This window comes from Fusarium redolens (assembly GCF_020744475.1).
Source record: "Fusarium redolens strain MPI-CAGE-AT-0023 chromosome Unknown BKA55scaffold_3, whole genome shotgun sequence".
NCBI lineage: Eukaryota > Fungi > Ascomycota > Sordariomycetes > Hypocreales > Nectriaceae > Fusarium > Fusarium redolens.
This window is the reverse complement of record NW_025763666.1, coordinates 494,126-520,294: the sequence shown is the minus strand read 5'-3', so window position 1 is coordinate 520,294 and position 26,169 is coordinate 494,126. Positions and strand designations below refer to the sequence as shown.

At 46.7% G+C, this 26,169-nt stretch overlaps 9 protein-coding genes and 1 non-coding gene across 10 annotated transcripts; 5 read left to right on the top strand and 5 right to left on the bottom strand.

Moving 5' to 3' along the window:
- Nucleotides 1–38: 38 nt before the first annotated feature.
- Nucleotides 39–4,472, top strand: BKA55DRAFT_606473 (P-loop containing nucleoside triphosphate hydrolase protein). Its single transcript, XM_046196597.1, has 6 exons — nt 39–404; nt 452–1,296; nt 1,353–1,779; nt 1,832–1,984; nt 2,032–3,615; nt 3,665–4,472. Exons 1-6 carry the CDS (start codon nt 306–308, stop codon nt 4,340–4,342), a joined length of 3,786 nt encoding a protein of 1,261 aa, XP_046053589.1. The 5' UTR covers nt 39–305; the 3' UTR covers nt 4,343–4,472.
- An 810-nt stretch (nt 4,473–5,282) lies between these two features.
- Nucleotides 5,283–7,002, top strand: BKA55DRAFT_557142 (uncharacterized protein). The gene has a single exon (XM_046191772.1). It carries the CDS (start codon nt 5,315–5,317, stop codon nt 6,875–6,877), a length of 1,563 nt encoding a protein of 520 aa, XP_046053588.1. The 5' UTR covers nt 5,283–5,314; the 3' UTR covers nt 6,878–7,002.
- A 268-nt stretch (nt 7,003–7,270) lies between these two features.
- BKA55DRAFT_t51 lies at nt 7,271–7,359 on the bottom strand. Its single transcript has one exon. It is a non-coding gene; the product is annotated as a tRNA-Trp (tRNA).
- A 518-nt stretch (nt 7,360–7,877) lies between these two features.
- BKA55DRAFT_671798 (dienelactone hydrolase family-domain-containing protein) lies at nt 7,878–9,172 on the top strand. Its single transcript, XM_046197979.1, has 4 exons — nt 7,878–8,174; nt 8,229–8,346; nt 8,393–8,733; nt 8,787–9,172. The coding sequence occupies exons 1-4, from the start codon at nt 8,045–8,047 to the stop codon at nt 8,987–8,989; spliced, it is 792 nt and encodes a 263-aa protein (XP_046053587.1). The 5' UTR covers nt 7,878–8,044; the 3' UTR covers nt 8,990–9,172.
- Nucleotides 9,173–9,184: 12 nt separating this feature from the next.
- BKA55DRAFT_590306 (hemolysin-III related-domain-containing protein) lies at nt 9,185–10,442 on the bottom strand (the record flags this gene model as incomplete). The annotated part of the gene is made up of 5 exons (XM_046195072.1): nt 9,185–9,337; nt 9,585–9,813; nt 9,869–10,034; nt 10,080–10,171; nt 10,294–10,442. 5 exons carry the CDS (start codon nt 10,440–10,442, stop codon nt 9,185–9,187), a joined length of 789 nt encoding a protein of 262 aa, XP_046053586.1.
- Nucleotides 10,443–11,159: 717 nt separating this feature from the next.
- BKA55DRAFT_718187 (uncharacterized protein) lies at nt 11,160–11,836 on the top strand (the record flags this gene model as incomplete). Its single annotated transcript, XM_046200940.1, has 2 exons — nt 11,160–11,216; nt 11,300–11,836. The coding sequence occupies 2 exons, from the start codon at nt 11,160–11,162 to the stop codon at nt 11,834–11,836; spliced, it is 594 nt and encodes a 197-aa protein (XP_046053585.1).
- Nucleotides 11,837–12,887: 1,051 nt separating this feature from the next.
- On the top strand, nt 12,888–16,055 carry BKA55DRAFT_590305 (uncharacterized protein; the record flags this gene model as incomplete). Its single annotated transcript, XM_046195071.1, has 6 exons — nt 12,888–13,617; nt 13,664–13,944; nt 14,194–14,677; nt 14,751–15,061; nt 15,120–15,192; nt 16,006–16,055. 6 exons carry the CDS (start codon nt 12,888–12,890, stop codon nt 16,053–16,055), a joined length of 1,929 nt encoding a protein of 642 aa, XP_046053584.1.
- Nucleotides 16,056–17,428: 1,373 nt separating this feature from the next.
- Nucleotides 17,429–19,267, bottom strand: BKA55DRAFT_590304 (uncharacterized protein; the record flags this gene model as incomplete). The annotated part of the gene is made up of 2 exons (XM_046195070.1): nt 17,429–17,572; nt 17,618–19,267. 2 exons carry the CDS (start codon nt 19,265–19,267, stop codon nt 17,429–17,431), a joined length of 1,794 nt encoding a protein of 597 aa, XP_046053583.1.
- A 755-nt stretch (nt 19,268–20,022) lies between these two features.
- BKA55DRAFT_534809 (uncharacterized protein) lies at nt 20,023–20,529 on the bottom strand (the record flags this gene model as incomplete). Its single annotated transcript, XM_046189631.1, has 1 exon — nt 20,023–20,529. One exon carries the CDS (start codon nt 20,527–20,529, stop codon nt 20,023–20,025), a length of 507 nt encoding a protein of 168 aa, XP_046053582.1.
- Nucleotides 20,530–21,550: 1,021 nt separating this feature from the next.
- On the bottom strand, nt 21,551–26,020 carry BKA55DRAFT_590303 (fungal-specific transcription factor domain-containing protein; the record flags this gene model as incomplete). The annotated part of the gene is made up of 9 exons (XM_046195069.1): nt 21,551–21,591; nt 21,886–22,222; nt 22,353–22,593; nt 23,231–23,297; nt 23,745–23,884; nt 23,939–24,729; nt 24,781–25,636; nt 25,696–25,805; nt 25,979–26,020. 9 exons carry the CDS (start codon nt 26,018–26,020, stop codon nt 21,551–21,553), a joined length of 2,625 nt encoding a protein of 874 aa, XP_046053581.1.
- Between the last annotated feature and the right edge of the window lie 149 nt (nt 26,021–26,169).

Below are 26,169 nucleotides of genomic sequence, written 5' to 3'. Positions count from 1 at the left end.
AATAAGTGATCGAACAGGCAGCGTATTCAGGGATGGGGATTGACTGTCTTGGCAGGGAAATTATGGGAATGCAGTCAGCATGAGCCATTCTGTATGACCCGCTTGCGTGAGTATGTGAGCTCAGACATGTCAACGGAGGAAGGAAATAAGTATTCCACAACGCCACCGTTTTAGCTCGACATCAAACAATCTCAACTACAAAGTTCTTTCACTTGAGCGTTCCTTTAGGCTTCTAGCCTTCGTTCTTACTTTCTCTTCTTCTTCTCTTCATCACTTTATTAATAGGTTCTCCACTAACCTCCAACATGGACGCCGAGAACGAGAAGAAGATCCTTGTCGAGGATTCGACTACAACAACACAAAAGGACGAGGCTGAAAAGCCGGCTGAACTTGGAGATCTATGGGTAGGAATATTCTACTGGACTGAATGTTCATAACTCACACATTATAGCGCGTATTTCGATTCGCCGACCGCCTTGACTGGATCCTCAACTTCACATCCCTTATTTGCTCTATTGCTTCAGGAGCAACACTCCCCTTGATGACTATCGTTTTTGGACAATTCACCGGCCGATTTAGCGACTATGCGAGTGGCAAGATTGATCCTGAAGGCTTTCAGGACGAGGTCAACACGTTTGTCCTATGGTTTGTCTACCTCTTTGTTGGCAAATTTGTCCTCAGCTACATCGGCACGATAACTATCTCGATTTCCGGGATCCGAACAACACGAGTCCTTCGACAGCGTTTCCTGGAACATCTTCTTCGAACCGAGATTTGGTACTTTGATACGGCTAATGTTGGATCACCTGCGACTCAGATGACTACCAACGTCACACGCATCAACCAAGGTATCGCCGAGAAACTGTCACTTCTGGTCCAAGGGCTCGCCATGTTTATCTCATCCTTTGTCGTCGCCATCGCAGTTCAATGGAAGCTGGCCCTGATCACCCTGACTGTCGTTCCCCTTTTCTTTGTCATCATTGGCGTTGGAATGGCTCTTGACGCGCCCATCGAAGCAAGGGTCCAAGGCACTTACTCCCAGGCCAATGTCTTCGCCCAGGAGGTCATGGCTTCCATCCGAACTGTCCATGCCTTCTGGGCACAGGGCAGAATGACAGTGCGATATGACGGCTATCTCAAAGAAGCCCACGTGTACGGAAAGAAGAAGTCTTTCATGTATGGTGTGATGAGCTCATCAACTTACTTCTGCATGTACGCTGGAAATGCTTTGGCCTTCTGGCAGGGGTTCCGCATGTACCAGAGTGGTGAGATTGACTCTGTTGGTACTGTATTCACGTAATGATCCCACTCTTGACTTGCAAAATCAGAAATAACTGACCATTAACTCCTAGAGTTGTACTATCTGTCTTATTGGCATCATCATCGATCGGTCTCCTATATCCACAGGTTCCCGCCTTGGCCAACGGTGCTGCAGCCGCTTCCGAGCTCTTCAAGATCTTCGACAAACCATCTTCACTAGATCCTCTCGGTAACGAAGGCAAAGTCCCCGAAAGCTGCCACGGCCACCTCGAGGCCGAGAACGTCTCGTTCTCCTATCCCTCACGACCCGACACACAGGTTCTCAACAACATCAGCCTGAACATCCCAGCAGGCAAAACGACCGCGATTGTCGGGGCCAGCGGTTCTGGAAAGAGCACTATAATTGGCTTACTGGAAAGATGGTATCTGCCAACTTCTGGCCGCTTCCTACTTGACGGCGTGGATGTGTCCATGCTCAATGTGAAGTGGCTACGGTCTCAAATGGCTCTTGTTCAACAGGTAGGGCAATTTCTCTCCATTCTCAGTTGAAGTCGATCTAACACTGTTGTAGGAACCAGTTCTATTTAGGGGAACCGTCTTTGAGAATGTGGCCAAGGGTTTTACTGAAGCACAGAAGGCTCTCAGCCCGGATCAACAGAGGAAACTAGTGCAGGAAGCCTGTGAAGCCAGCTACGCCCATGAGTTCATTCAGAAGCTTGAACAGGTAAGCACCTTCTTCCAATTCTATCCCTAATGCCTGACAACCTCTAGGGCTATGATACATATCTCGGCGAGCGAGGCGGTACACTCAGTGGTGGCCAGAAACAGCGAGTTGCCATTGCACGCAGCGTTGTCTCTAATCCCAAGATCCTTCTCCTTGATGAAGCAACGAGTGCCCTCGATCCTAACGCTGAGCGAATCGTTCAAAAGGCTTTATCGCGAGTTTCTCAAGAGCGAACAACAGTCGTCATTGCGCATCGCCTATCAACCATCAAGGACGCTGACAACATTGTCGTTGTTTCAGCCGGCCAGGTTGTTGAGCAAGGTACCCACGACGAGCTGCTTGCGCTCAATGCTCACTATGCCAGACTCATTCGCGCGCAGAACTTGGCAGTTCCCGTGAATGAAGTTCACAAGGACATAAGTGCAAAGCAGGGTATGGTCGAAGTTGATACAGACGAGGAGGTGGCACGCGTCATGACGGCCCAAACTGAGGAGTCCATGGTCCTCAAGGATGGTGATGCTAAGCCAAAGGACCGCTCTATTCTGACGAGCATCTTCCTTATCCTAAAGGAACAAAAGGCCCTGCTCCCTCACATCATTGTCGCTGGACTCGCCTGCAGTATCGCCGCAGCTACCTGGCCGGGCCAAGCTGTCCTGTTCTCCCGGCTTATCACCGCCTTCTCTTCTAGCCAACCCTCCGAATCAGATGCCAACTTCTATGCCCTCATGTTCTTCGTCATCGCTCTCGGAAACCTTATTGCGTACTTCACCATCGGCTACATCGCCAACCACGTTGCTCAATCCATCTCTCACCAGTACCGCCTTGAGCTGTTCAGCCGCATGGTCGTCATGGACATTGACTTCTTTGATCGAACTGAGAACTCATCTGGCGCATTAGCTTCGACCTTGTCCTCGGTTCCTACGAGCTTAACAGAGCTTTTTGGACTGAACATTTTTGTCATTCTCGTCATGGTAGTCAACCTAACTGCCAGCTCAGTTCTTGCACTCGCATATGGCTGGAAGCTCGCTCTTGTGATGGTGTTTGCAGGATTGCCTCTTCTTATGGGATCTGGCTACTTCAAGATCCGGCTTGAGTCTAGACTTCATGAGAGCAACGAGGTGCGATTCCGTGAAAGCGCCAGTCTCGCTAGCGAGGCTGTCTCCGCTTTGAGGACCGTTGCCTCTTTGACTGCCGAATCGGATTTTATTCAGGCATACTCTGAGACTCTCTCAAGTATCGTCGTCCAATCAGTCGCATCTCTCTCAATCTCTATGATTGCATATGCATTCTCACAATCCATTGAATTTCTGGTTATGGCCCTTGGATTCTGGTACGGCTCGCGACTCATCTCTTCTGGAGAATACACATCGGAACAGTTCTTCCTCATCTTCATGGGTGTTTTGTTTGCTGGTCAGGCTGGTGCCCAACTCTTTGCCAACTTGGGTAGTCTCACAAGAGCAAAGGGTGCGGCAAACTATCTCCTTAACCTACGGATGGAGCAACCAGTCATTCGAGAGACCGATGAGAACAAAGACCGAGGTCCGGATCTTGACCAGCCCATCAGTGTTAACAACGTTCACTTTAAGTATAATAGTCGCAGTACTAAGGTTCTTCACGGGATTTCAATGGATGTAAGCCTTCCCTTTACCCCTCTCACATTCACCTACTAATCTTTCCCAGATCAACCCGTCTCAATTTGTTGCTGTTTGCGGTCCCAGTGGATGCGGCAAGTCAACCCTGGTATCTCTGCTTGAGCGATACTACGATCCTACATCTGGCAAGATCTGCGTTGGCGAGCAAGACGTTAAGGATGTTTCTCCTCGTCTCTTCCGCAACGAGATGTCCATAGTTCAACAGGAACCTGTCCTCTACGAAGGAACTGTACGAGAGAACATCTTGATGGGTCTTGATGGCGACATTGAAGACACATCTGACAAACGGCTCAACGAAGCTGCTCGACAAGCCAATATTCTCGATTTTGTCTCTTCCCTCCCAGAAGGCTTCAACACTCCATGCGGTGCACGAGGCACAGCATTCTCAGGCGGTCAACGTCAACGAATCGCCATTGCCCGTGCTCTTATCCGCAAACCGAAGCTACTTCTTCTCGATGAGGCAACTTCGGCACTGGATACACACTCGGAGCAACTCGTCCAGGAAGCACTTGAGCAGACGAGAAAGGAAAGCGGATGCAGTGTGATTGCGGTTGCTCATCGACTTTCGACTATTCGAAACGCTGATGTCATCTTTGTGCTTGTTGGTGGAAAAGTTGTTGAGGTGGGAACGCATCAAGAACTTCAGTTCAAGGGAGGTGTGTATGCGGATATGTGTCAGGCTCAGTCCCTGGATAGAGAAGCTTGAGGGATAGACTTTTTGTTTTGTTTGGGATGTAGATATAGACTTTTGTAGCCATCGTAGAGAGCTCATCTGGCTCGTTTCAGTTACATTCTCATTATTAATACTTGGAATTTATTAATATTTGCATTCTTATCCAAGAGTTCTCACATCTACGTGTTCACTCCTTGAGGTTGGCAAGCGGTATCCTACAGGTTAGGGTGAGGTCTGACCTGAGAACAGTGACATACAACCCCTGCATATATATCTCATCATTCGGTTCGCCCCGTGGGAGCGGTTGGTACAGTAGTGAGCACGGAAAAGTTTCTGAAACACGTAATTAAGCCTATTATTAAGCATCCTACACTGACGATATTTACCAGAAACACATGGGACCTTACCGCGATGGCATTCCTCTTATACTCCATTAAGCCAACCCAACTAAGATGGATTTCCGTTTTACCCAACAGGCTGAATTACTCCAGACAGAAAGGCCCACATCTGCTGCAACATAATGCCAGAAAAGGGTAGCAACAAGATTCTTATCCGTAGAAAACGGAACAAGACCTGGATAAAGAAGGTAACGAAATCTAGAAACGTCGGAACCTGGCTCCCCGACTGGAGCTACATGCTGACAAGTCCCCATAAAATGCTGCAGGTTTAGAAGGAATCTAATACCGGTAGTTGAGTCAGATAAAGTGTGGCTTAGAAGATCATGCCCCTTGAGGCATATTCCCCTTTGAGAAAGGAACGTTTGTATGATACCATTGTCGTAAGTTTAGTGATTGGGACCTTTCCCTAATAGGATGGAAGTTGCTCCTGGAAGGATTATATCACAGTGATAGCCGTGCTGTAGGAACGTTGCATTTTAGCCTGTTAAGCCAAGGTGAGTTGTGACAGGGTTTGTTGGTTTTTCCCCTGCAGCCAATTACTACAAAGGGCCGAAGCTTAATCCCGTGTGTTACCTCAAAGCAAAACAGGCAGCAAGACATAAATACAATGATAAACCGCCCATATGAATTGATCTTCTTTTCCCAAGCGTTGATCTTTATCTCTACAATCATGGCATCTCCACGCTCTCTCCGACGCTTTGTCTTCGCCTCTCTCTTCTCCCTAGCTTTTGCTCAAAACAAGGCTGAGGAGTTGACAAAGTGTCTCGACAAGGCTGGCGTGCGAAATGTCATCGAGTCTGACAGTCAATGGGCCGCGGAGACTACTCAGTTTCAGAAGCGTATCCGCCCCCAACCTGCTGCAATTGCGTTCCCCGAATCTCGGGATGAAGTCGCCCTTGCGCTAGAGTGTGCGCGAGACGCTGATGTCAACGCAAATGCCCTTGGTCCTGCGCACTCGTTCCAAGGAAATGGTTTCGGAAAGCCCGGGAACTTGGTCATCAACATGGCTGCGTTTGACGACGTCAAGTATGACTCCAAGACCACCCTCATGACATTCGGTGGCGGTACCCACGTTGGTCCAGTTGCCAAGTATCTTTGGGACACTGCTGGCCGTCATGTTCCTCACGTCCGTGGTGCCCACGTTGGTGTCACTGGATCCAGCATCGGGGGCGGTTTTGGTACCACGTCGCGTTATCTTGGTACTCCCATGGATAACATTGTCGAGGTTGAGTACATGCTGTATAACGGCACCGTTGTCAAGCCCGGAAAGGGCTCTGAGCTCCTCTGGGCTGCTAAGGGCGCTGGAGCTTCCTACGGTATCATTCTCTCCATGACTACCAAGACTTTCAAGCCTGAGTTCAACAAGGCTATCAACTTCACTCTCTCCATGGGTAACCTCAGCCCCAGAGACGGTGCCAGAGCTCTCGTGGCCATTCAGGACTACGCTACCAGCAAGGAGTGCCCTGATACGTTTGCTTTTCGATGGAGCTTGATGGCTCCTCCTTACGATGGCACTGGATACTTCTACGGTAACCCCGACAGCTTTGACAACGTTATTCGTCCTCTTGTCAACAAACTCAAGACCATCAACTCCAACGTCGAGGTCAAGAAGACCGTCCTTCCCTGGTGGGACCTTGAGGTCGCTGTTGCTGGTGCTGGCATGAATCAGCCCGACGGTGGATTCCTCGGTGGCCGAGCATTTTACACCCAGTCTCTTACCACTACGACTGACCACCCTCTCACCCTTGAACAAGCACAAATTCTCTTCGAGAGCACAACACTGGCCTTCAACCGAACTGACCTCACAAAGTTCGCCTATCTTGATCTCTGGGGCGGTGTCTCCCGCAACATCAAAGACAGCGACACAGGTTATGCTCATGGGAGAAACCTGTGGCTGATTCGCTGGGACGCAAACTCCGTCAACCCCTTCAGCTTCCCTGCTGACGCTATTCCTTACCTGAGAGGTCTGATGAAGCCATTCGAGGATGCTCTTGTTAAGGGCGGCTCCAAGCTTCGTGGCTTCGTCAACTATGCTGATACTGAGCTTACTGAGCAGGAGTGGAGCTCACGTCTTTATGGTGCTAACTATGAGCGCCTTAAGAAGATCAAGGCGAAGATTGATCCTGAGGGTCTGTTCACTGGTCATAAGCAGTCTATCCCTCTGCCTTAAGCTTTGTAGTAAAGACAAATGTTTATTGTTTATTGTTTATTGTAGGTCGATTGGAAGCAAGATAGTTCCGCTCAAGGATCACATAGAAGAAAAGATTAAGCCGGAGATAAATTATAAAAATAAGCTCATCTTGTCTATTTCAATGTCTATGAATGAAATGGTTGCCCCCAGATTCATGTAGAGGGTAGTCCGTGAATTACCCACCCAATTGGGTAGTGAGTGGGTCAAGGGCACTTGATGGCTCATGTAATTGGCTCAATGGATCTAAGCTTAATTTAGCTTGGCTCAGTTGTCTTGAGGGGGCGATACATAATTTCCAGCTAAATCATCTTGTTGACATTCTAGCTTGGCTAAAATAGATCCGCCTCATAAAAAACCGAAAAGAAAAAAATATGAGGCACACCGGATTTGAACCGATAACCTTCAGGAATCTCCGTGCTTAAGAGCTGGAATCTGACGCGCTACCGTTGCGCCAGCGCCCCACTGTTGATAGAAACGTTTTACATAAAAAGAATATACTGGCTTGCTCCGTGATATGCCCAGGTAATGAGAATTGGTGGTATTATAATCATCCAGTCTTTACATCTCTGAGCTATGAGAAGTTTTTTATATAGGGTTTAGCTTCTTTTAAAATATATATCTACTATAGATTTTTACTTTTTATTAAAGTGCATATTAGCCATAGCTGGAGAGTCTTAACGCCTTCATAAGCTAAAACAATATTGAAATCACGAATTGGACACTAATTAGCATATTGGGGACTTAACCATAATCCTAAGTGATGACAAGATTTAGGTTAGTCTAGCATAATTTTAGAAAGCCCTTTGACTAGTTACTCTTGGCACCGTCATTCAAGATATGGAATTTCTTGAGGGCAGATCGGGGAGGGCCAAAGAGCGGCATTTTCTTTGAAATAAGGTTGTATCGAGTAAGCATATTCCCCTGTCACCCCTGCCCCAACGTCGTCACGGACTTTTATCATTCTTTAATGCCGTCCAATCCAGGAACGTCAAGATCATAACAGGGGTAATGACGACAGTCAGGTTCCTTTAGCCTGATGATTACTGAACCATTCGTAAGCGACACCTATCCTGAATCGTTTTATAAATTCCCCTCCTCCTTGTTGCTGTTCCACTTCGACATCTTGAGACTCTGCAAGCCATCATAATGAAGTTCTTCCAGCCAATCGCCGCCTTCCTGTCTCTCCTCACCTCTGTCACCCCGAGCGGGGTGATGGCGGCGGAAGGCACGGCAGTGAATCAACATCAGAAGGGCGAGACTGTGAAATACCAAGGATGTCAGTATTCCTTCGCATATAGCCTTGGCTGAATGCGCAATTGACTATATATAGTGAATCTCTATGTATCCAAGCCTGGGAGGTTTAACCTTGGCTACAAGAAGCCCGGGAAAAGAACCGGTGTTCTTCTTCTTACCGATGTCTATGGCATCCAGCTGAAGGAGAACAGAGAGTGAGATTGTCCACCCACTTTAACCTTTCTTTACTGACTGATGCAGATTGGTTGATGACTTTGCCAAACAAGGCTTTGTTACTGTTTCACCCGATTTGTTTAATGGTTCTCCAGCAAAGGAAACCCCAGACTTCAACATCACTGAGTTCCTTGCCAAGCATCCTCCCAGTGTCACTGATCCAATTGTTGCAAAAGCAATCAACTACCTACGCAATGAGCTCAAAGTGAACTCCGTCGCTGCAACAGGCTATTGCTACGGTGGACGTTATGTATTTCGTTCACTGGGCCAGAACGGCAAAGTTGATGTTGGCTTCACTGCTCATCCCAGCCTCTTGGCTACTGACGAGATCGAGGCTGTCAGAAAGCCTGTATCCATTGCTGGTGCTGGTCAGTTTCAGCGCGTAATAATACAAGGAAATCAAAAGCTAATATGGATATAGCCGAGGATCAAATCTTCCCCCAGCCCAGACAAGCGGAGACTGAAGCTATCCTCACCAAGATAGGCAAGCCTTTCACTTCGGTTCTATACAGCGGTACTACCCATGGCTTTGCTGTTCGCGCGAATGCATCGAACCCGCAGCAGGTTTTTGCGAAAGGGGAAGCGTTCTATCAAGCTGTGCGATTCTTTAATGCATGGGACTAATTTACAGCCCACAAGCTACAGATCAAGGGCTCTTGAAATGAATAGCAGGGGCCTTTCACTTTCTTTCTCTTGTAAGGATTCCTGGCACAGGACAGGGAACATGCACCATATAGTTACCTGATAACATTGTCCATACTTGTGATGGCCACAACCATTTCAATTTGAACTTGGAGGCATCTGAACCAGAATGGTTCTCTATATACACCGGGGTCCGTGTTCGTGACAATAATCAAAATTACCAAGGCATCCCATGACGTGCATCATGCCAGCAACGATGACAGGAGCATGAAGTATTTGGTGACTTTGTCCCACGATGTCGAATCTTCCTGGGAAGAATCTCCCAGGCACCTGTTGTAGAGGAATGTATCAGTAATCGCTGAAGTTCAGGCGCGTGAAATAGGATGTCAGTTGCTTTACGTAGTCAACTTATTCGAAGAGCGTAAGCAAGCACACCAATACCGTTAAACAAAGCCACATATGAGTACCAAATCAATCCCATCCTATCCTTTTGAACGTCCCAGCCATACTTAATCACAGCATGAATAATTGGTGCAAAGCTGCTAGCTCAAAAGGCAGAATAAAGGGCTCTGTGAACAGCCTTAGCTTTGACAGTTCGAAATCTCGGATGCATTGTGGATAGAGCGCACAATCCAGCGTTAACTGACACCAAGCCCCAGTACATATTACGCAGAAAGTGGTCGCAGACGAAACCGTAGTATATAAGGGGAATCATGGCGCTGTACATGAGAATAAGGATGCAGAGGTAGTCGAATTGAACGCTGAGATGATGGACATGAGAAGGATGGTTTGAAACTGTGTGACAGCTTTATGAGTGTCAGAATCAGATTAGGCTAAAGATACTGAGAGGGATGGGCTTACGTTGCGGATAAGAAGAAGCATATGGTCACGCCAATGAAGTATATTGTGCGTACTGCGATGTCTTCGCGAGTAGCAACCTTATACCGGGGAGGGATCTCAGTCGTAAAGACATAAACCGGAATAACCAAAAACAGAATGCACCCTAAGATATGGGACCAGATATTGACTTGACATGTATGTATGAGTACACATGCTACTAGGGAAGATTTACCTGTTTCATTGTGTATAGATAATATACTTCGGACGCTTTTCTTGATGGAATTAGAAGAGGCTCTGTAGCCTGTCTGAATAAATTGACTTTCACTTGTAAGATTAAACAGTCAGCTGAATGAATGTAATATGGGCGGAACACTCACTGTAGCCACTCAGCTGATGCGGTCACTGTGTCAGTAATGTTTCAAATAGTGACATTGAGGCTGAGATACTAACGTATGTCTGCTATGCGCAACAGACCCTGTATCAACACATTTCTCCCAACGGTAGTAACATCACCCTCATCGTGAGAAGCTTGTTCTGTCGCATCAATAAGTGGTTGAGATGGAGATATGGACGCTGTATTCCGATTGCGTGACATGTTGATCAAGTGCAAGCAGCTAAGCGGTGCAAAAGTTCTGAACCCAAGCTTGTAATAAGTGCTAGTCTGGTAGGGCTGAAAGGGCAAATGAGTTGTTTATTGATTCAGGCGCTTATGTAGTGGGTTCAAGAGGCTGGGATACGACCCAGACGGACGAGGAACTCTGGGGATAACCTGGTCTTGCATCCTCACACTCGCTCTATGCGTCTGGAGTGCCTTACACCTGAGCATCCTTCCAAAGGGTAATACGCCGCTTCAGCATTGGCTACGCGTATTTCGCTGGGTACTGTTGGGAATTCTTACGCCTGAGCTCGTTCTGTGGGCATCATGGAGGCAATGGAAGAGCGCTAAGCTTCTCACGACTGACATGCAGAGAGTCCTCCAGGAGCAGTCCCCTGAACAGCCTCCAAGGCGTCATGAATGGACAGAGTTGCATAGCTTCCATGTTTGCATGGGTGGATTTGTCGTTGACGCTGATGAAGACTCGGATCTTTTCCCAAATACGCAGAGGCTGACATGCTCGCCATCTGCAGTTCTTCTGGGCCAAATGTAGTCATCTCCCTGACATAAATCCCAGCGGCATCAAAGACAAACCCAAAACAGATAGCCTGGCCAAGGCTATCGTTCTTCTTCAGGCTCTATGGTTCCTTATACAAATCATTGCTCGAATTGCACAGAGATTGCCAATTTCGCTCCTCGAAGTGAACACTATTGGCCATGTCCTGTGTGCACTGGTCATTTACCTTCTCTGGTGGCACAAGCCCCGAGAGGTTGGTGAGCCGACCATCTTACATGGACAAGGGATCGATAGCTTGGTTTCTTTTATATACATGAGCAGCAGAATCAATAGCGTCCAGTACCGACACGGGATTAGACCTGCTGCTTGGATTTCACCAGAATTGGAGAATTTGGTCTACACTACCCCCAGAGATAGCGAGGATGCCAACACTACTGCGACAGAAAGCATGGAGAACAAAGTCATCAACTCAACAACACAAAAGCAAGGAAGCGAGGAAAAGAGCAACTACGAGCCCGAGAGAACTCTCGGATCCTTTCGGGCTGGTATCCGACGACAGGACACAGCAAATACTGCCGATCGAAAACGAAAACTCGGTTGGGAAGTCGACGAGAAGGCGAACAACAACGCTTCGTCTCGACTCGCTCGTCATCGTCTCTTCGCTCAAGCCATTCGTGACTTTCCCTCCGTCAGGGACCAATTCTCTCAAAAGACCCCAGAGTCTTATGGATTTGTTACTCAGCTGCATCAATACGTCGTGCTCAACGCCGTCAACTGGCCCACGGACTTTCTGCTCCGTGCCGTAGACACCCAAGTTGTCGGCATGGCGCTTTGGTTTGTGTCTATCATGTACGGCAGTGTTCATCTCGCCGCATGAAGGAGTTCTTCCCAAGTGACGTAGAGCGTCTTCTTTGGCATATGTCAGTTGGGTACATTACTGCATGTGGCGTATGGCGGGTTGTCGCTCATGTTCTATTCTACTTGTGGCCGTGGCCTGGTAAATGGTGGGATAGATTTGTCAAGCTAAGATGTCATTGGTCTCAATATGTTGTTTATGGATTCTTGATGATGTGTGCTGGGACCTTTTACGTCCTGACTCGAATTTACTTGACTGTTGAGGGCTTGGTAAGCCTCAAAGCAGCACTGGAATCGTTGTACGATACCGTGAACTGGCTCGACTTTATTCCACTTTTCTAAAGAATGTATATGTCCACGTTTAGTCAAACTCTCAAGACCTTCCACATCGCCGTGACTATACAGATATTACTAAATTAATAAATTTCTTTAAACAAAAATAGCCAAACCAATCATTTCCTCCGTCACCCTTAAGGGTGACCACTTTGCTAGTAGCGTGGACGTGGTAAGGTGAAACTCGGAAGCACCGGTGATAATCCGTAAACACCGACAAAACATGAACTGAACTTATGCATGTCACGTCGAGACTCATGAGACGGAAGATGCCGACCCAAGAGTCCGAGAATTAAGACCAGCCAAATCTGGCTAATAATGAAACTCAGTTGTGTTCACCGCTTATGCCTCTTTGGTCTCGTAGTTAGTGACTAATATTCTGACGAACTAGTTCCGAAAAGGATTATGCTCGGGCTTCTCGGGCTTGTCACATTTATCCAATTGGCTTCCGAACATCGTGGCTAATATTTAAGTTTGTTGTTTGAAATGTCATCAAGGCCACAATAATGCATTATCGGAATAGGGATTTGTCACCAAGTGAAACTCGGTTACGATTGGCAGAAATCCCGACGTTCCTCCTGTGGTGGGTTGACATCGTCGGCTAGCTCTGGCGTCAGGTATACTAATGAGCCGATGAGAGAAGGATATAAAGCAGCCTTGAACTGCTGCACTCTTGTTTGGTTGATCCATTCGTAACTCACAACCCTTCCTCGTTCTTCAACATCCATATATCTACCACAATGTCCAATCATCCAACAGCAATCCCACAGGGCTCATGGGTTCTTGTAACAGCCGCCAATGGTCACACTGGGAGTCACATTGTCTTCGAGCTATTGAAGAGAGACTTCAAGGTCCGCGGCACTGTTCGGGACTTGGAATCAAGCCAGTGGCTACTAAAGGATGGCTTTGTTTCCAAGTACGCCGAACGCGGCAATTTCGAGCTTGTAGTTGCTGATACGACCAAGCCCGATGACTTCGACAGAGCCGTACAGGGTGTCTCGGCCGTCATCCACGTTGCAGTCATTGGGGACGTGGTCCCTGATCCCAATGTTGCTATCCCAGCAACTATAGAATCGGCCTTGTCTGTTTGTCGATCAGCAGCAAAGGAGCCTTCTGTGAAGCGGTTTGTCTTCACCTCAACCTTTTGGGCTGCTACCTTTCCAGTTCCTGGTGTTAGTGATACCATCACGAACCTTGGCACTTGGAACGATGCTGCGATTCAAGCTGCTTGGGCCCCTCCTCCATATGAACCGGATCGAGTTCTGCCGGTGTATTTCGCAGCTAAAGCTGAGGCAGAAAAGGCAGTCTGGAAGTTTGTCAAAGATGAGAAACTCCCCTGGGCAGTCAACTCGGTCAGCCCTTGTGTTATCCTTGGCGACCTTCGAGATGATAAACATCTACGGTCCGTACCGCCCCAGCTGATTGAACAGCTGTATTTGGGCAATCTTGAAAAGCTGCAAACTCCTGCTAGTAAGTACTATCTCTGCAACTGATACTCTTGGCTAATTATGAGAAGTGTATTACAGCCACGTCACCGATGTTGCGATTATCCATGTCGCTGCGGCAATTGACCCCGAAGTACAAGGTCAACGCATCCAAGTGCTCGCAGCATCATTTACATGGAACGACTGTCTCGATATCCTACGGAGGGCCTATCCAAATATGAAATTCGTTGACAATTTCATTTCTGGTGACCCGAAGCTGGTATACAATATTGAGAACAATATCGCTCCTGGTCTGTTACAGAAGTGGGCAGGGCGCGATTGGATCAGTTTGGAGACGAGTATCAAAGAAGTGGTGGATTACTTGATCAAAAGGAAGAGACTGGAATATGAATAGGCAGGTGTCATTGCAGACATCCATGAATCTGGTTATCATGGCTTATCCGCGAGCTTATTATCATTAGCCTAATAATCGCGGAGCATCAGCTGACGATTGGTTTTGCCCCGCTTAGTCAGATTCGTGGTTAAGGAAAGAACAACAGTCTGACATTCTTTTCTTCCTTTATCTTTGTCATCCTCGTACTTTAGCTTATCAACAATGGAGAACCCTACTACAGACACAGAAAACCGATCAGTTGCCCAGAGCCAAATGACGCTAGTTAGAAGAAGAGGCCGCGGCAGATTACCAAAAGGCCAAAAAGGCAGTGAAAACCCAAGCTCTCGGCCAGGAACACTACAATTCATCAACTCCGCTCATCCAGACGAAATAACGAATACCAATAGTATCAGGTTGATAAGATCACATGCAGCAAAGCTTTCACGTGCTCTTCAGAAAGAGAGAAAGCAAGATGAAGCTCTTCTCGAGGAAGGCAACGCTGAGAATGTTCAAGCGGAGGCAGAGTTGAGATCGATGATCCACCCAGCAAGTAATACACAATACCGAAGGATCATGCCTAAAATACAGCCACTTGAGCAAACAGGAGATCACCCACCGAGTCCAATCCAGTTGATTGGAGGTGCTCGCAGTGACGCATGCACAGGATTTGCAAGACCACTCTCAGATGATGAACACTATCTCTTTGACTTCTGTACGTCTATTCTTTCATCTACTTTCAACAAAATGAACCAACAAAGTGAACCAACTAACAGTTTCTATCACAGACCTAAACTATGTCATTTCTTACGGATACACAGCATGCTATGCTCAAGACGATGAGCAAAACTTTAATTACCTAATGAGGCACATTTGGGTACCCAATGCAATGTCTACACTCAGCCTGATGACCGCTATCTTCCATGTGGCGTGCCGGAACTATGTCACCGCCACAAATAACAGTCTATCCAGCAAATTTGGTGTCAAAAAGCTTCAATACCGGCTTATGTGCATTCAAATGGCTAAGGATGCCATCGAGTCGGAGGCTGTCGCTACAGATACAACAATTGCATTGGCTATGCTTCTGGCCTCTGAAGCAGTGCGCATCCCTTCCAGGGTTTTATTTCATTAACAAAAAACTAACTTTATTATCACAGTTTCTTGAAGGAGATATGAATGCATACTGGAGTCACGGCGCTGGCGTTATGAAAATGGTGCGAGCGAGAGGAGGTGTTGATATGCTGGGAATGTCGGGATTCTTGACTAGAACTGTCTCGGAATCTATCTATCTCACGCAGACCAATATGGTAGCTGGACCAAATATGTTGGACCCAAATATCAATGTTTCCTGAGTTGCATTCGATAAAATAACTATCAAATTTCATAACCTTGAACAGATCCAGGATCGAACTATGCAATTCTGCATGAAAGCCCCACGGACGTATTTTATCTCAGTTTCGTTCAATGAATTTCCCAAGTACGCGAACATACGGTATGATACGCACCAATGACTACATATGTCGGTACGTGCGTTGCTAGTAAGCCGAATAATTCGGCACCGAACAGTAGTTTCCGATGAGATGTGAGAGCGCACTGGGCACAGGACGAACCTCTCTCCATTGACCCCAGCCCATAACTCTTGGTACGTCAGGGTCTTTCTGGGCGTCTTTGTGACTCTCGACTGTTACCCCTGTTTCAAGATTCATCTCGAGCTTCCCATCGACCGCGCTGGCATAGAATTTATAGTCCGTGTCAGGCTTAAGTTGGGATTCATCGCTGTATATCATTTGTATCTTCATTGCCCCTGTGGGTTTTAATCCTGGCCAGATCAATCCACGGAACTCGTAGGGAACGCGCTGACCATTTTCATTTATGGCGGACACGCTTATACTGTTAGGAGTGTTGATCGCGACAATTCCTTCGAGGACACGCATCTTTGAAAGAGTGTTAGTGAATCGCCGTATGACTTTTAAAACCGTCACCTTCTTACCTTGATGGATAGTGATGATATTCGAGGGTTTTCAAAAATGTGCTTGGTGATAGGCTCAAGGTCGGCGGTCAGCTCACGGGTTGAGAGACTAGACAGATTGTAAGAAGGAAATTTTCATGACTGATCGGAGGTCAGGGCAGGTTTATATATGGATTTGGAGGACGCAGTCTCTCAGGCGTGATATTTGGTAATAGTTTATGAAAAGGGTGTTACTTTCATATCTTATGAACTTTGCTTACACGTACAGTATGTCATCTTCTATTTACGGGTGACTTCTATATACCTCCAATGAGATGGTCTCCAACTGAGAGGCTGATAAGCAAAAGCATTTTTGTCTTGATTTCAAAAACTCTGTTTTGAAATACAGCCTGGTGGCAAAAAGCTTGAAAATCAAATCTGGCCTCTCAGTGGTTAGTGTTATTTTTAATAGACATTACGGCCTGGGCGAGGTTGATCAAATCAACAGATTGAAAAGTCTGTTTCTACCTAAGCTAAGTTGTACAGACACTGGCTTTACAAATCTTCAGTGTGCAGCCTGATATCACCTATCATTATCAAGCAACATAGGAGGCTCACCTAAAGGTTGGCCATTATTTAGTCAAGGGCCACAACGGTTTTTAATTTCAATGGGTATATGGAGAAGCGTAAGATTGCTCAGTTGGCCGCCCCCCATTTCGAGCTAACAGGCAGTTATTTATCTTGTCGCGATCCGAGATTATGATTCAAATTTGAGCCTGGCGTGTCTTTTGCAGTTGAGGTCCGTGGCTGAAAGCCGATCTTTATCCTATAACTTAGGAATTGGTAGGTTTGTGTTTCTGTCTAATATCTTGTCATATTAAATCAATGAAAGCCTTCACAATCAGGCTATATCTTACCTCTATGTTCTTTATCGTTGGCCGAGGTAACGCAAGCAGTGGAGTGTTACTGTGGTATCAAAATGCCATTTGGTATCCTTATGATTAGACTGCTTCCGTATTTTCACAACATACTTCTTCGACGTGAAGCCCGCAAGAGGCTAATGGATATGCTTGGCCGAATATCCTCAAGGATCAACAAAACTAACATGAGCGCATCAGGCAATAGAAACATGTAGAGAAATCTGCGGTCCGGGATAACCCGAACGAGCTTCTCCTAGCTTCATTTCCGTTATCTGAAGCGATCATCTTCGCTTTAGGCATCTCATCTTAGACGATATAAGGTCTATTGAGCCTCGATACTCAAGGTCACTTCAGTGCAACCACCTAACTGTCGTCACAAAATACTATAATACTTGTTCGAATGAACAAACTGTCGATTATATCAATTTGGAGTGGCGAGTTGGAATATAGATACAAGTTCAAGACAATGCAGTTCTATTCATACTTTCTTCAGGTTGCTGGGTCAAGCTTGGGTTTGAATTAATCGCAAAAGTATCATAGCTTGTATTTGAACAGCGAAGATAGGGCAACTGGGAAACTAGTCGCCGTCTATCAGGGCTTAAATTGAATTAGACCTATGGGTAGATGTTTTCAAAAGCCATCCATGAAGATGTCCACCAAAGGTAGAATGCACATCTCCTTCAATGGGTTCATCATCTTCAGAGTCCAAGTTATCAATCCACTCGTGTTCTCGAATTGCTCTCTCAGCAACTGGGAACCCATCATCTCCACGAAGTCAAGTGAATACATTTCGAGTCGCCATTTCAGAATTCTCGTCCTCTGAATCATACTCCTCGTAGTCCACCTCCAATTCCGAGACAGAACCCAGAAGCCCTCCATTCTTCAGCCTCGTTGCCATAGTCGGAACCTTAGGACCCTGCTGAACCTTAGTACCGTCGCTGCAGTGCCAAGTAAGATGCGAAAACCTGAGACTGTGGTCCTGGCCACAGAATATATGTTCGTGAACATCGATATTTGTATCCTCTATGGCAGTCGAGCCGAATGGTGGGAAGGGAAACAGCGGCGGAATGGTATAATTAAGGTCATGACAAAGATAGAGTAATCTGAATTCATCGGCACGTGAGATTGACCGGGTGTCAGGAGCGAAGTGAGGGACTGGCATCTGAATAAAGGACATGATTGTCCCTGTCCACGCAGCTTCTCCAAGATCGATATTCCACCAACCAGCGCGGCCTTCTCGAAGTGCTTTATCGTAACCACCTGTGATAAACGAACCAAGCCATAAGAACCCAATATCAGGGTCTCTTCTGATCATAATTCGCAAAAGGGAATGGGGGTTTTTGATCGTATCAAGAACCGCAAATGAACCCTGCAGCCACATTCCACATAGGTTGCTTGACACTTCAACCTCGCAAAACACACTGGTAAGAAGTGCTTTGGTTCCTTTGGCATTGCAGCTGAGTGTCAATAATCTATCCAATTGAACTTTGTTTATGCCCGTGACAGTTGAAGATGTTTGGTATAGGCGTCCATCCTCTTCCGTTTTCTCACCCAAATGGGTTTCTGGAATTGGTAGGGCGATCGATCGGCCGTCATATTTGGAGGCAGGGATCATCAAGGCTCCTGCCAAGGATGCTAGATAGACATCATCATCGATACGATGGACGCTACAATATTCGGCCAGATAGCTACATGCTGCTGATAAGGCAGTTGATACATCTGCGGATGCTGAGGTTGTAGACTTTCCCTCTGCCGAGATAAGGATGGGAATTTCTGACTCAAGAGATATGGACCATGGTGAATGAAGACATCTGCCCTCCTTGTTGGACATTGTCGCACTCCAGCCTCTTTCGACAGACAGTAAGGCAGTCCACCACTGAACAGCACCTTTGCTGACTGCTTCGAGATTTATGGTCACTGGAGACTTGCTGTTGTGTTCGGGCGGTGATCTGCTGGTGTTTCCATTTGACAAAGGAATGTCATGTCTGGATAGATGGGCGAGCTCAGCCCATCTGGCGGAAAGAATATAGGCCCAAGCCTGTAACAGAACCGATATGTGGTGACTATGCTTTCCAAAGATATCAGGCAGAGTTGCCCTTGAATGTCGGCCATCTGCCGTTAGAATCACCCTGGTTGGCTTATCCCAAGCAACGTGGAAAATAGATTCAACTTTGAAGGGCGGCAAATGATCAACTTCATTGGATGCAAGCCATGTCGTAGTGGCCTTAACCAAGGCGACGTTTCTGAAGTTTTTATCGGTCTTGACGTTTTGGGGAAGCCGGGGATGATCGGGGAAGGCGGTTCGCAAGCGCTTAAGGCAATCTCTCCACAAGTCCGTCTCATCAGAGGATGTTCTATGGAGTGCAGACCATGTCTGATATCCTTTGGCGAACGCGCGGTGAGCGCATTGCTTGTTAGGGCGGACTGCGTCCTGCATAATTGAAAGAGCGCTAAGGACAGCAGATGTCAAAAATGAATATATAAGAGGATTTCTTTGTTCATCAGCGATACTGAGTTCCTGAACAAGTGTTTGGCATTCCGCCATGTAAGCGAGCACAGACCGCCAGGGGTTGGTAATAGCCGCAGTGTGCGGGCCAGTCAGGGCTTATTGAGTTTATACTGTTCAATGTTTTCGAGAGAACTTCTTGGCCAAGCTGTTAGACCGTTCGCTATAAGCCATAAAGTTTTTCAGTTCTAGTTAGGAGTCCGTTATCTCTGGGATAGAACGTTGGAACTGATAATAGGATGTCGAATTTTCAAGACGCTTGCGACTTTATCAACGTTTTTCATCTGAACCTCCTCCACAAGTAAGGCTGTGTTCAGTCCAAGGTTGAACGATTTCTACCTGACGATCATTATCAGCATGACCCAAACTCCTTCCCTTTATGGGCTGGCAAGTCTGAATGGGCTTATGATCTTCCTCAGGGTCATTAGTCTCACCGTTGACTGGAGGGGGAACAGTAACTCATAGTGAGGTTCTAAGAGTCTCCAATTCGGATTAAAGGGCCGGAAGTTAATGGATAGGACTCCAGGTAAGACTGAGAGATATGTGAATTGAGTCTTCTCATCAACCGTTGGCAGAGCACCCGTTTAATTGCATTATGATATTGATGAGAACAGCTAGCGTTAATAACATTGATTAACTCGATGTGCTGGATTTGGACTGAAGCGACATGCTCTGTCACTGAGGAGTCAAGAGATTGTGGTTATATAAGCTATGGAGGGAATTGCAAGCCATAACATTAAAATTTGTGTAGATAACAGAGGGTCAATCATGAATACTCGCTGGGGAAACTTCAATCTTCCAAGGCCTTCCCTTCGCGACCCCAGCAATGTTGTATATATAACCCAAACACCACCGTCAGCTGTCACGCCCACAAATAAGCGGGGCGAATCAATATCTTTCTCCGCTGTCTCATCAAGAAGTTCTTGGTAAGGGTTGCGATACCATTTGGCTCCCAGAAGTCGCATTTTGGCGCAGTGAGCCTCTTCCTTCTCAGGATCATGTGACATGTTGGTCCGTTGAAATCGGTCAAGACCAAGAAACTCAAGTTCTACCAGAGAGCAGCTATGAGTGAGGTAGCCCCCTTTAGCAGGCCAACCGATGGCTGTCCCACCAGTACGGTCACCAAAGCCGCTTCGTGGAAACACTGTCACCCCAAAAGGTCCATACACGTTCCCACCCGATATTCTAGACATTTTGGGTATATTAGCCACTGATGTAGAGTTGCTAGGATTTTGATTAAATAGATGAGAGTTGCAGGATAAACAGAAAAGAAAACAGATGTAGATGAAAGTGAGTGAAAGCATTAGATTGCCTGTTAAAAAGAAATTTTTAGGGAGGTTTAATAATTTAACTCGAAGGATTATTGCCGATGCCTGAGAGGGATGAGTGAGGTTTATATAGCTGCCTGGGGAATAGTTGGTGTTCCGTTCCTGTGGCCAGCACACAACAGGCATCTTAGCTTTCCAACATAACAAGGTACCTTCGTGCCAACAAGCTACTCTGCCCTATCAAGCACAGAATACAAGCATGACTCGTATAAATAATGTCTTGCATGTGATGAGATCCATGACACCAGCCTACTGCAATATCAATCCTTCGACCAGCTAGGTGAAAAATGCTGACTTCAGTTGTACGACCAACAGATTCTTCCTTTCCTTGTCACATCTTCAGTATACAACTCATCATGAAATGGCTCGTCCGTAATTAACGACCATGGCCAAGAATAGATTGTTTCAAAATCTGCTGTTGGTTGGTCTTTATGAGAAAGCTCAACAAATCAGATTCATGCATTAGGCTCTCGTTCCCAAGCAGCGTTGGTTGGCTCATGTCTGTGCTTAATGCAATGGCCAACATCATATGATTCTTCCAATTTCTGAGTCCGAGCGGGGGCATCGATTTCTTTCAGCGGCTGCACTTCTAATCATCTCCTTCCGTAAGTACTTCGTACAGAGGCAGTCACATCGAATATTAGGCAGACGTCTTTCGAGCCAGGAATGATGGTCCGAGCGGGAATTGAAGCTTTTGCAAACTCTACTCGTAATCTGATCTCAATTTGAGCGCCGCTTTGTCATATCCTAATCGAACTTCCTACGTTCAGGACAACCGGGACCCTCTAGAGTTGTGTTATCTCCGTGAGTTCTAAGATGACCGAGTGTGATGGGGTGAGGATATGCTAGGGTTTTGAGTGTGATTGGTTGTGGTTTTAGTATAAACTTATTTTGTTTCAAGATTCTTGCAGTCAAGATGTATTGTATCTTATTGAGTTCTATAGGTTTTGTACCTCTATGGGTAATCAATTACGTCCCTGTCCATAACTCTATGGTATCCATCTCGGACCAAACCATCTCAACGGGCTGACAAGAATTGAAGGCTATGCAATATCCCGTCGCAGAAATACAGCATCAACTGGAGGGTCTTCATCGTCCAAATACAAGCCAGGCTCCATATGAATCAGTCTGTACCCTCGCCTCTCATACCAGTCCTGGTTCGTTGACTAAAACGTGTCAGCCCTGTAAAGTGTAAACGTTCACAACGACTCAGACTTACACCCAATTCCCTTCCGTGTTTATCGCGATACAACTTCTTCTGCATCTCCTTCTCAGCGGTATCAAGAGCGAGGGTTTTAGCACATAGCGGCTCGTCAATTGCCATTGACTCAACGATGTCCATGGCTGCTCGACCGATGCCTTTGCTTCGAAGTGCTTTTGAAACGTAGAAGGTCTTAATCCAGTAAACGCCTTCTTTCGGGAGATCGAGTACAAAGTTCCCTGTTTTCTCGTTTCTATCATCGAGTGAGATGTGGCCCACGGGATGGAACTTGGTGTGAGTTGGTGTTCGCGGTTTGGCCCTGAGGCTTTCGGCTGTGTCAACCAATGGTGCCTTGTCCTGAGAGACGTCAGTCATCGCAATTATTTATCAGAGTCAGAGGCTTACTGCAGGGTACGCATCCAAGTGTAGTTGAAGTGTTTCGCGGGTTTCGGCGTCATCTGGTCGCAGTGTCTAGTCAAAGTTAAACCTTCGCTATTGTGAAGTGAGCATTGAGAAAACTCACAATCCAAAAAATAGATTTTTGACCCGAGACTTGTCTCTCTTTCCATCCTTCAACTAGATTCTTATCCCAACCACATTGCACTCGTTGCTCGTAAATGCGGTTGACATGGTCTGGAGACTGGGGGTCCCAGGGGACTAAGACCAGCTGATCATGACGAGTTGCCGACGGCATAGCTGAATCGTTTTTGTATCGAAAACCCAAATTACTGTCGCATTAAGAGTGGGATAGAATTGGGGAGACAATTCGAAAATATCAAGACAATCATTGAGACTTCAATGAACTATTTGTCATACATGGTAATGAGTCATTGGAGGGCGCGGAATACGAGTTTGTCCGAGACAGCTGGTGCGATTTCGTCGCTAAATGACGCGCCGCGGAGTTGGACATTTCGCCCCGGACTGCCTTTCTAGTTCAAGATAACGAGATTTACAGGAACTTTTGAGTACTATAAGCTCAGTTGGGTTACTTCAAGGCTTACAATCAATGGCTTGCCATTGCTTTAGGTTTCAAGAACCGACTCTGTTCAGTGGTTCCACTTATTATCCCTGGGTTCTCTGTCATCTCCACGCTCGTGCAGCCAGCGTCTTGATATGTATTTAAACTTTCACATGTATATCTTGGTTCGGAAGACCATATAGTGAAATGGATTACTATATAACTGCTATATTCACGTAAATACATGCTTTTCACGTAATCATAAAATACTGACCGCCAACACCGGGTACCATTTCGGCACCCACGGTGATACACAGTTGTGCAGGGTAAGTGGTGTGCAGGTTTAAGGCCTAAGGTCGGTTTGTTGAAGCCGTATGGGATATCATTCTTCGGCAGTTACAACTGACCAAAGAGGGGTCTGTATGTTTCTTTGTGCATCATTGTGTATCAGTCTCCGCAGGCATATGAGGGCGTCTAGTTGGAGAGGGACATCAAGTGGGTGGAAAACTTATCTTCGGCCCCTCTGTTCATCATGCACGCCTGAGTGTCTTGCTTCACTATCCACCGGTGAAAGTAACAGTACGTCAAATTATAGCTAGCTCCACCGGTCCTTCTTGTCTGACCAACCACCTTGGGAAGTTCTTAGCTTTCCGTGTCAATCTCATGCCAACCATGCGTAATCATTCTATATCCCTTCTATTAAATCCACTATGGTATACCCGACACGCGCCCCAAACCCATTTGCTAAAGAATACAAATTATAGAGAAATTGCCCTTCCTAGCGTATAATCATCAACTGTCTGTCAAGCTCCGTATCCCTTTCCATGTTTGCTTTGCAGATTGCACTCCTTCCAAGTCGAACCAGCTCGATAACAAAGTCATTGATGAGATTCATGTGTGAGACTTCGTAAGTAGTCAGACGCCGCACTGGGAGGTTATTGATAAGATCAGCCGCTGCCTTGAGAAGCTCGAGGTCTTGCTCTGCTCGTTCGTGAAGTGGATACATAAGGATGTTGAAGAAAATAGTGATCATGGCTGCTGTGGGATAGAAGACGATAATCCTACACAAAAGTTAGCCACAGGGCTAGATTTAATTGGGGTAAACTGCGTCTTACCAAAATGCTTCACCAGCGACTCCACACATCGCTGCTCGCAAATACACAAGTGTCGAACGACTAGCTTCCAGCGCAAGAGCAGTGCTTGATTCGACCCCCGGGATCCATTCCGACTGATCTTTAGAGTTTCCAGGATCAGGCTCCATGCATCTCCCACTCGCCCGATGAATTGCGATCATCAGATGATGGTAATCGAGATGCAGAGTGATGTGTCTCATACTGCGTGGTAGATGCATCCCTTGGAGAGCGACTTGAGACTCATTGGTGATTGAAAGTGCAGGACGGAAGGAAGGGGGCACTGATTGTCTCCATGCTTCGAGCTCTTCGTCAAGCTCTCTGATGTCGCAAAGTAGCTGAGCATGAGACTTCTTCGCAGCTTGAGCCGAATATAGCATACGGCTAGTCTTGTCTTTAATATGGCTCAGGCGAGGGTCGCCCGGAAGGTGAGGCATGAGACTCTCTTCTTCGAAGGAAACTTGGGGGAGGTTGTCATGGAGGTTGGGAAGGTAATCATAGCATTCGAAATAGTTCTCCGGAAGTGTAAGATCGCAATAGTCGTCGGACATAAGTGGCGGCTGACCTGTCCGTAGAGCAATATCTTTATCAAAGATATAGCATAGCCAGAATAGCAGTCGAAGTTGGCGACGTTCCCTCTCTGAACGTGTTACTTGTGAGCTTCGCGGTTTACAGGATATGTACGCATGTCCACCAAGTGTGAATACCATGCGGCACGCAATGGCATGAAACATGGCACCAGATCGAAGGCGTCCAGAGAATATCTCATGCATGTTCTAGTCGTTTGTCAGTTATGCTTGGGTTGAATGTTCAGGTCAAAGGCCTACCAGCATGAAGACTATTTGAAGGTTGTTGACACTAGCTATCTCAAGGACGTCTGTAAGTAGATAACGTGCCTTTGTGGCACATAAATCTGTATCAACGTACGGCATGTCCACGGATGAGTCTTGAAAAAGTACTATCATGGAAACAAAAGCCAAGACGCCAACCTTGGCACTGAGGTGCTCCAAAGAAGGTGCCTCACCTGTATGAGGCTGATACGCTAATTCGATGGTATCCTTGAAAAGAACCCGTTCCACGACAGGAAAGACTAAGCTGAAGGAAGAGTGAATAAATGCGTCGAAAACCTTCTCAGTAATACTCTTCTCAGGGAGTTCGTATAAGTCGCGTTGGTTATGGCAATAGTGGGATGCTGACGATCGGGCAGGGTTAGAGTGGTCTTCGGCACCTGGGTCGAACAGAACTTCTTGACCAGTCTTCGCGGTTATCCATTTTCTACCCTGCTCTGACAGCAGAGGCATTCCATTATGCTGACTGATGTGGCCGAAGTGACAACCACCATAATGGAGTTGCCCATAGGAAACAGAGCTGGTAAAGCCACCAGCAGGAGATGGAGCTTGAGATATGAACGGCGATCCTTGGGATATACTTGCAGAGCCCGAATCTGTAGCTCTCAAAAAGGAAGAAGATGGCCGGTTGAATGAGAATTTTTGAGGGGTATCGTTGGCTGAGTCTCCAGTACCAGGGTCTGAACTCTTGTAGGGATCAGTGACTAGTGAACTTGGAGTCAATGGTTTGGCTGCACTGGTCTCGGAGTTTTTCTGATTGGAAAGTGTCTGAGAAAGAGCATCTTCAATGCGCTTGAGGCGTTCTGCAAGGCTTTGCTCTGACGTTTGACGAGATCTAAGAGACCAGTTAAAATGAAGTACTCCACGGGGCTGAACGCCACGGTTAGAACCTACCTAGCCTTAGCTGTCTTCTTACGGCCTCTCACTCGGTTAAATGTACAATCCAAGCCATGGTGCTCACACCAGTTGCAGGGTGTATCTGCGCTTGTTGAATCGCATTGGATCTAGAAGAATGAGGGCAGTTTGTTAGCCAACGGGGTAAAAAGGTGATACACCTTTACGGAGACAGGCATGAAGGATGAGCAACATCAATCTCGCCAAGAGATGTATGGAACCGATCGATAAGGGGGAAGCGGAGGTGCCGGGAATGAACGGAGATGGGGCAACGGATACGTACCTTTCTCTTATGACAGGCATCGCAGGCCCGTTTCTGCATCATGATTTCTTATTCAACTCTGACATGCAAGTATGACTAGATTGCAGGAAGAAGGAGGTGGGTTAGTTCGCCGAAATCGAGTTTGGCCAGCTTCTACGTTGGCCCAGTTCCACAACTGAACCAAACGGCCGGAAGATTGGAAAAAGTGACAG

Bases quoted from the DNA above. Each gene is read 5' to 3' on its own strand.
- BKA55DRAFT_606473 (XM_046196597.1), top strand. From the start codon at position 306: ATGGACGCCGAGAACGAGAAGAAGATCCTTGTCGAGGATTCGACTACA. The intron at 405-451 runs GTAGGAATATTC...CACACATTATAG, and splicing joins CTGAACTTGGAGATCTATGG to CGCGTATTTCGATTCGCCGA. The intron at 1,780-1,831 runs GTAGGGCAATTT...ACACTGTTGTAG, and splicing joins AAATGGCTCTTGTTCAACAG to GAACCAGTTCTATTTAGGGG.
- BKA55DRAFT_557142 (XM_046191772.1), top strand. From the start codon at position 5,315: ATGATAAACCGCCCATATGAATTGATCTTCTTTTCCCAAGCGTTGATC.
- BKA55DRAFT_671798 (XM_046197979.1), top strand. From the start codon at position 8,045: ATGAAGTTCTTCCAGCCAATCGCCGCCTTCCTGTCTCTCCTCACCTCT. The intron at 8,175-8,228 runs GTCAGTATTCCT...GACTATATATAG, and splicing joins GACTGTGAAATACCAAGGAT to TGAATCTCTATGTATCCAAG. The intron at 8,347-8,392 runs GTGAGATTGTCC...TGACTGATGCAG, and splicing joins CAGCTGAAGGAGAACAGAGA to ATTGGTTGATGACTTTGCCA.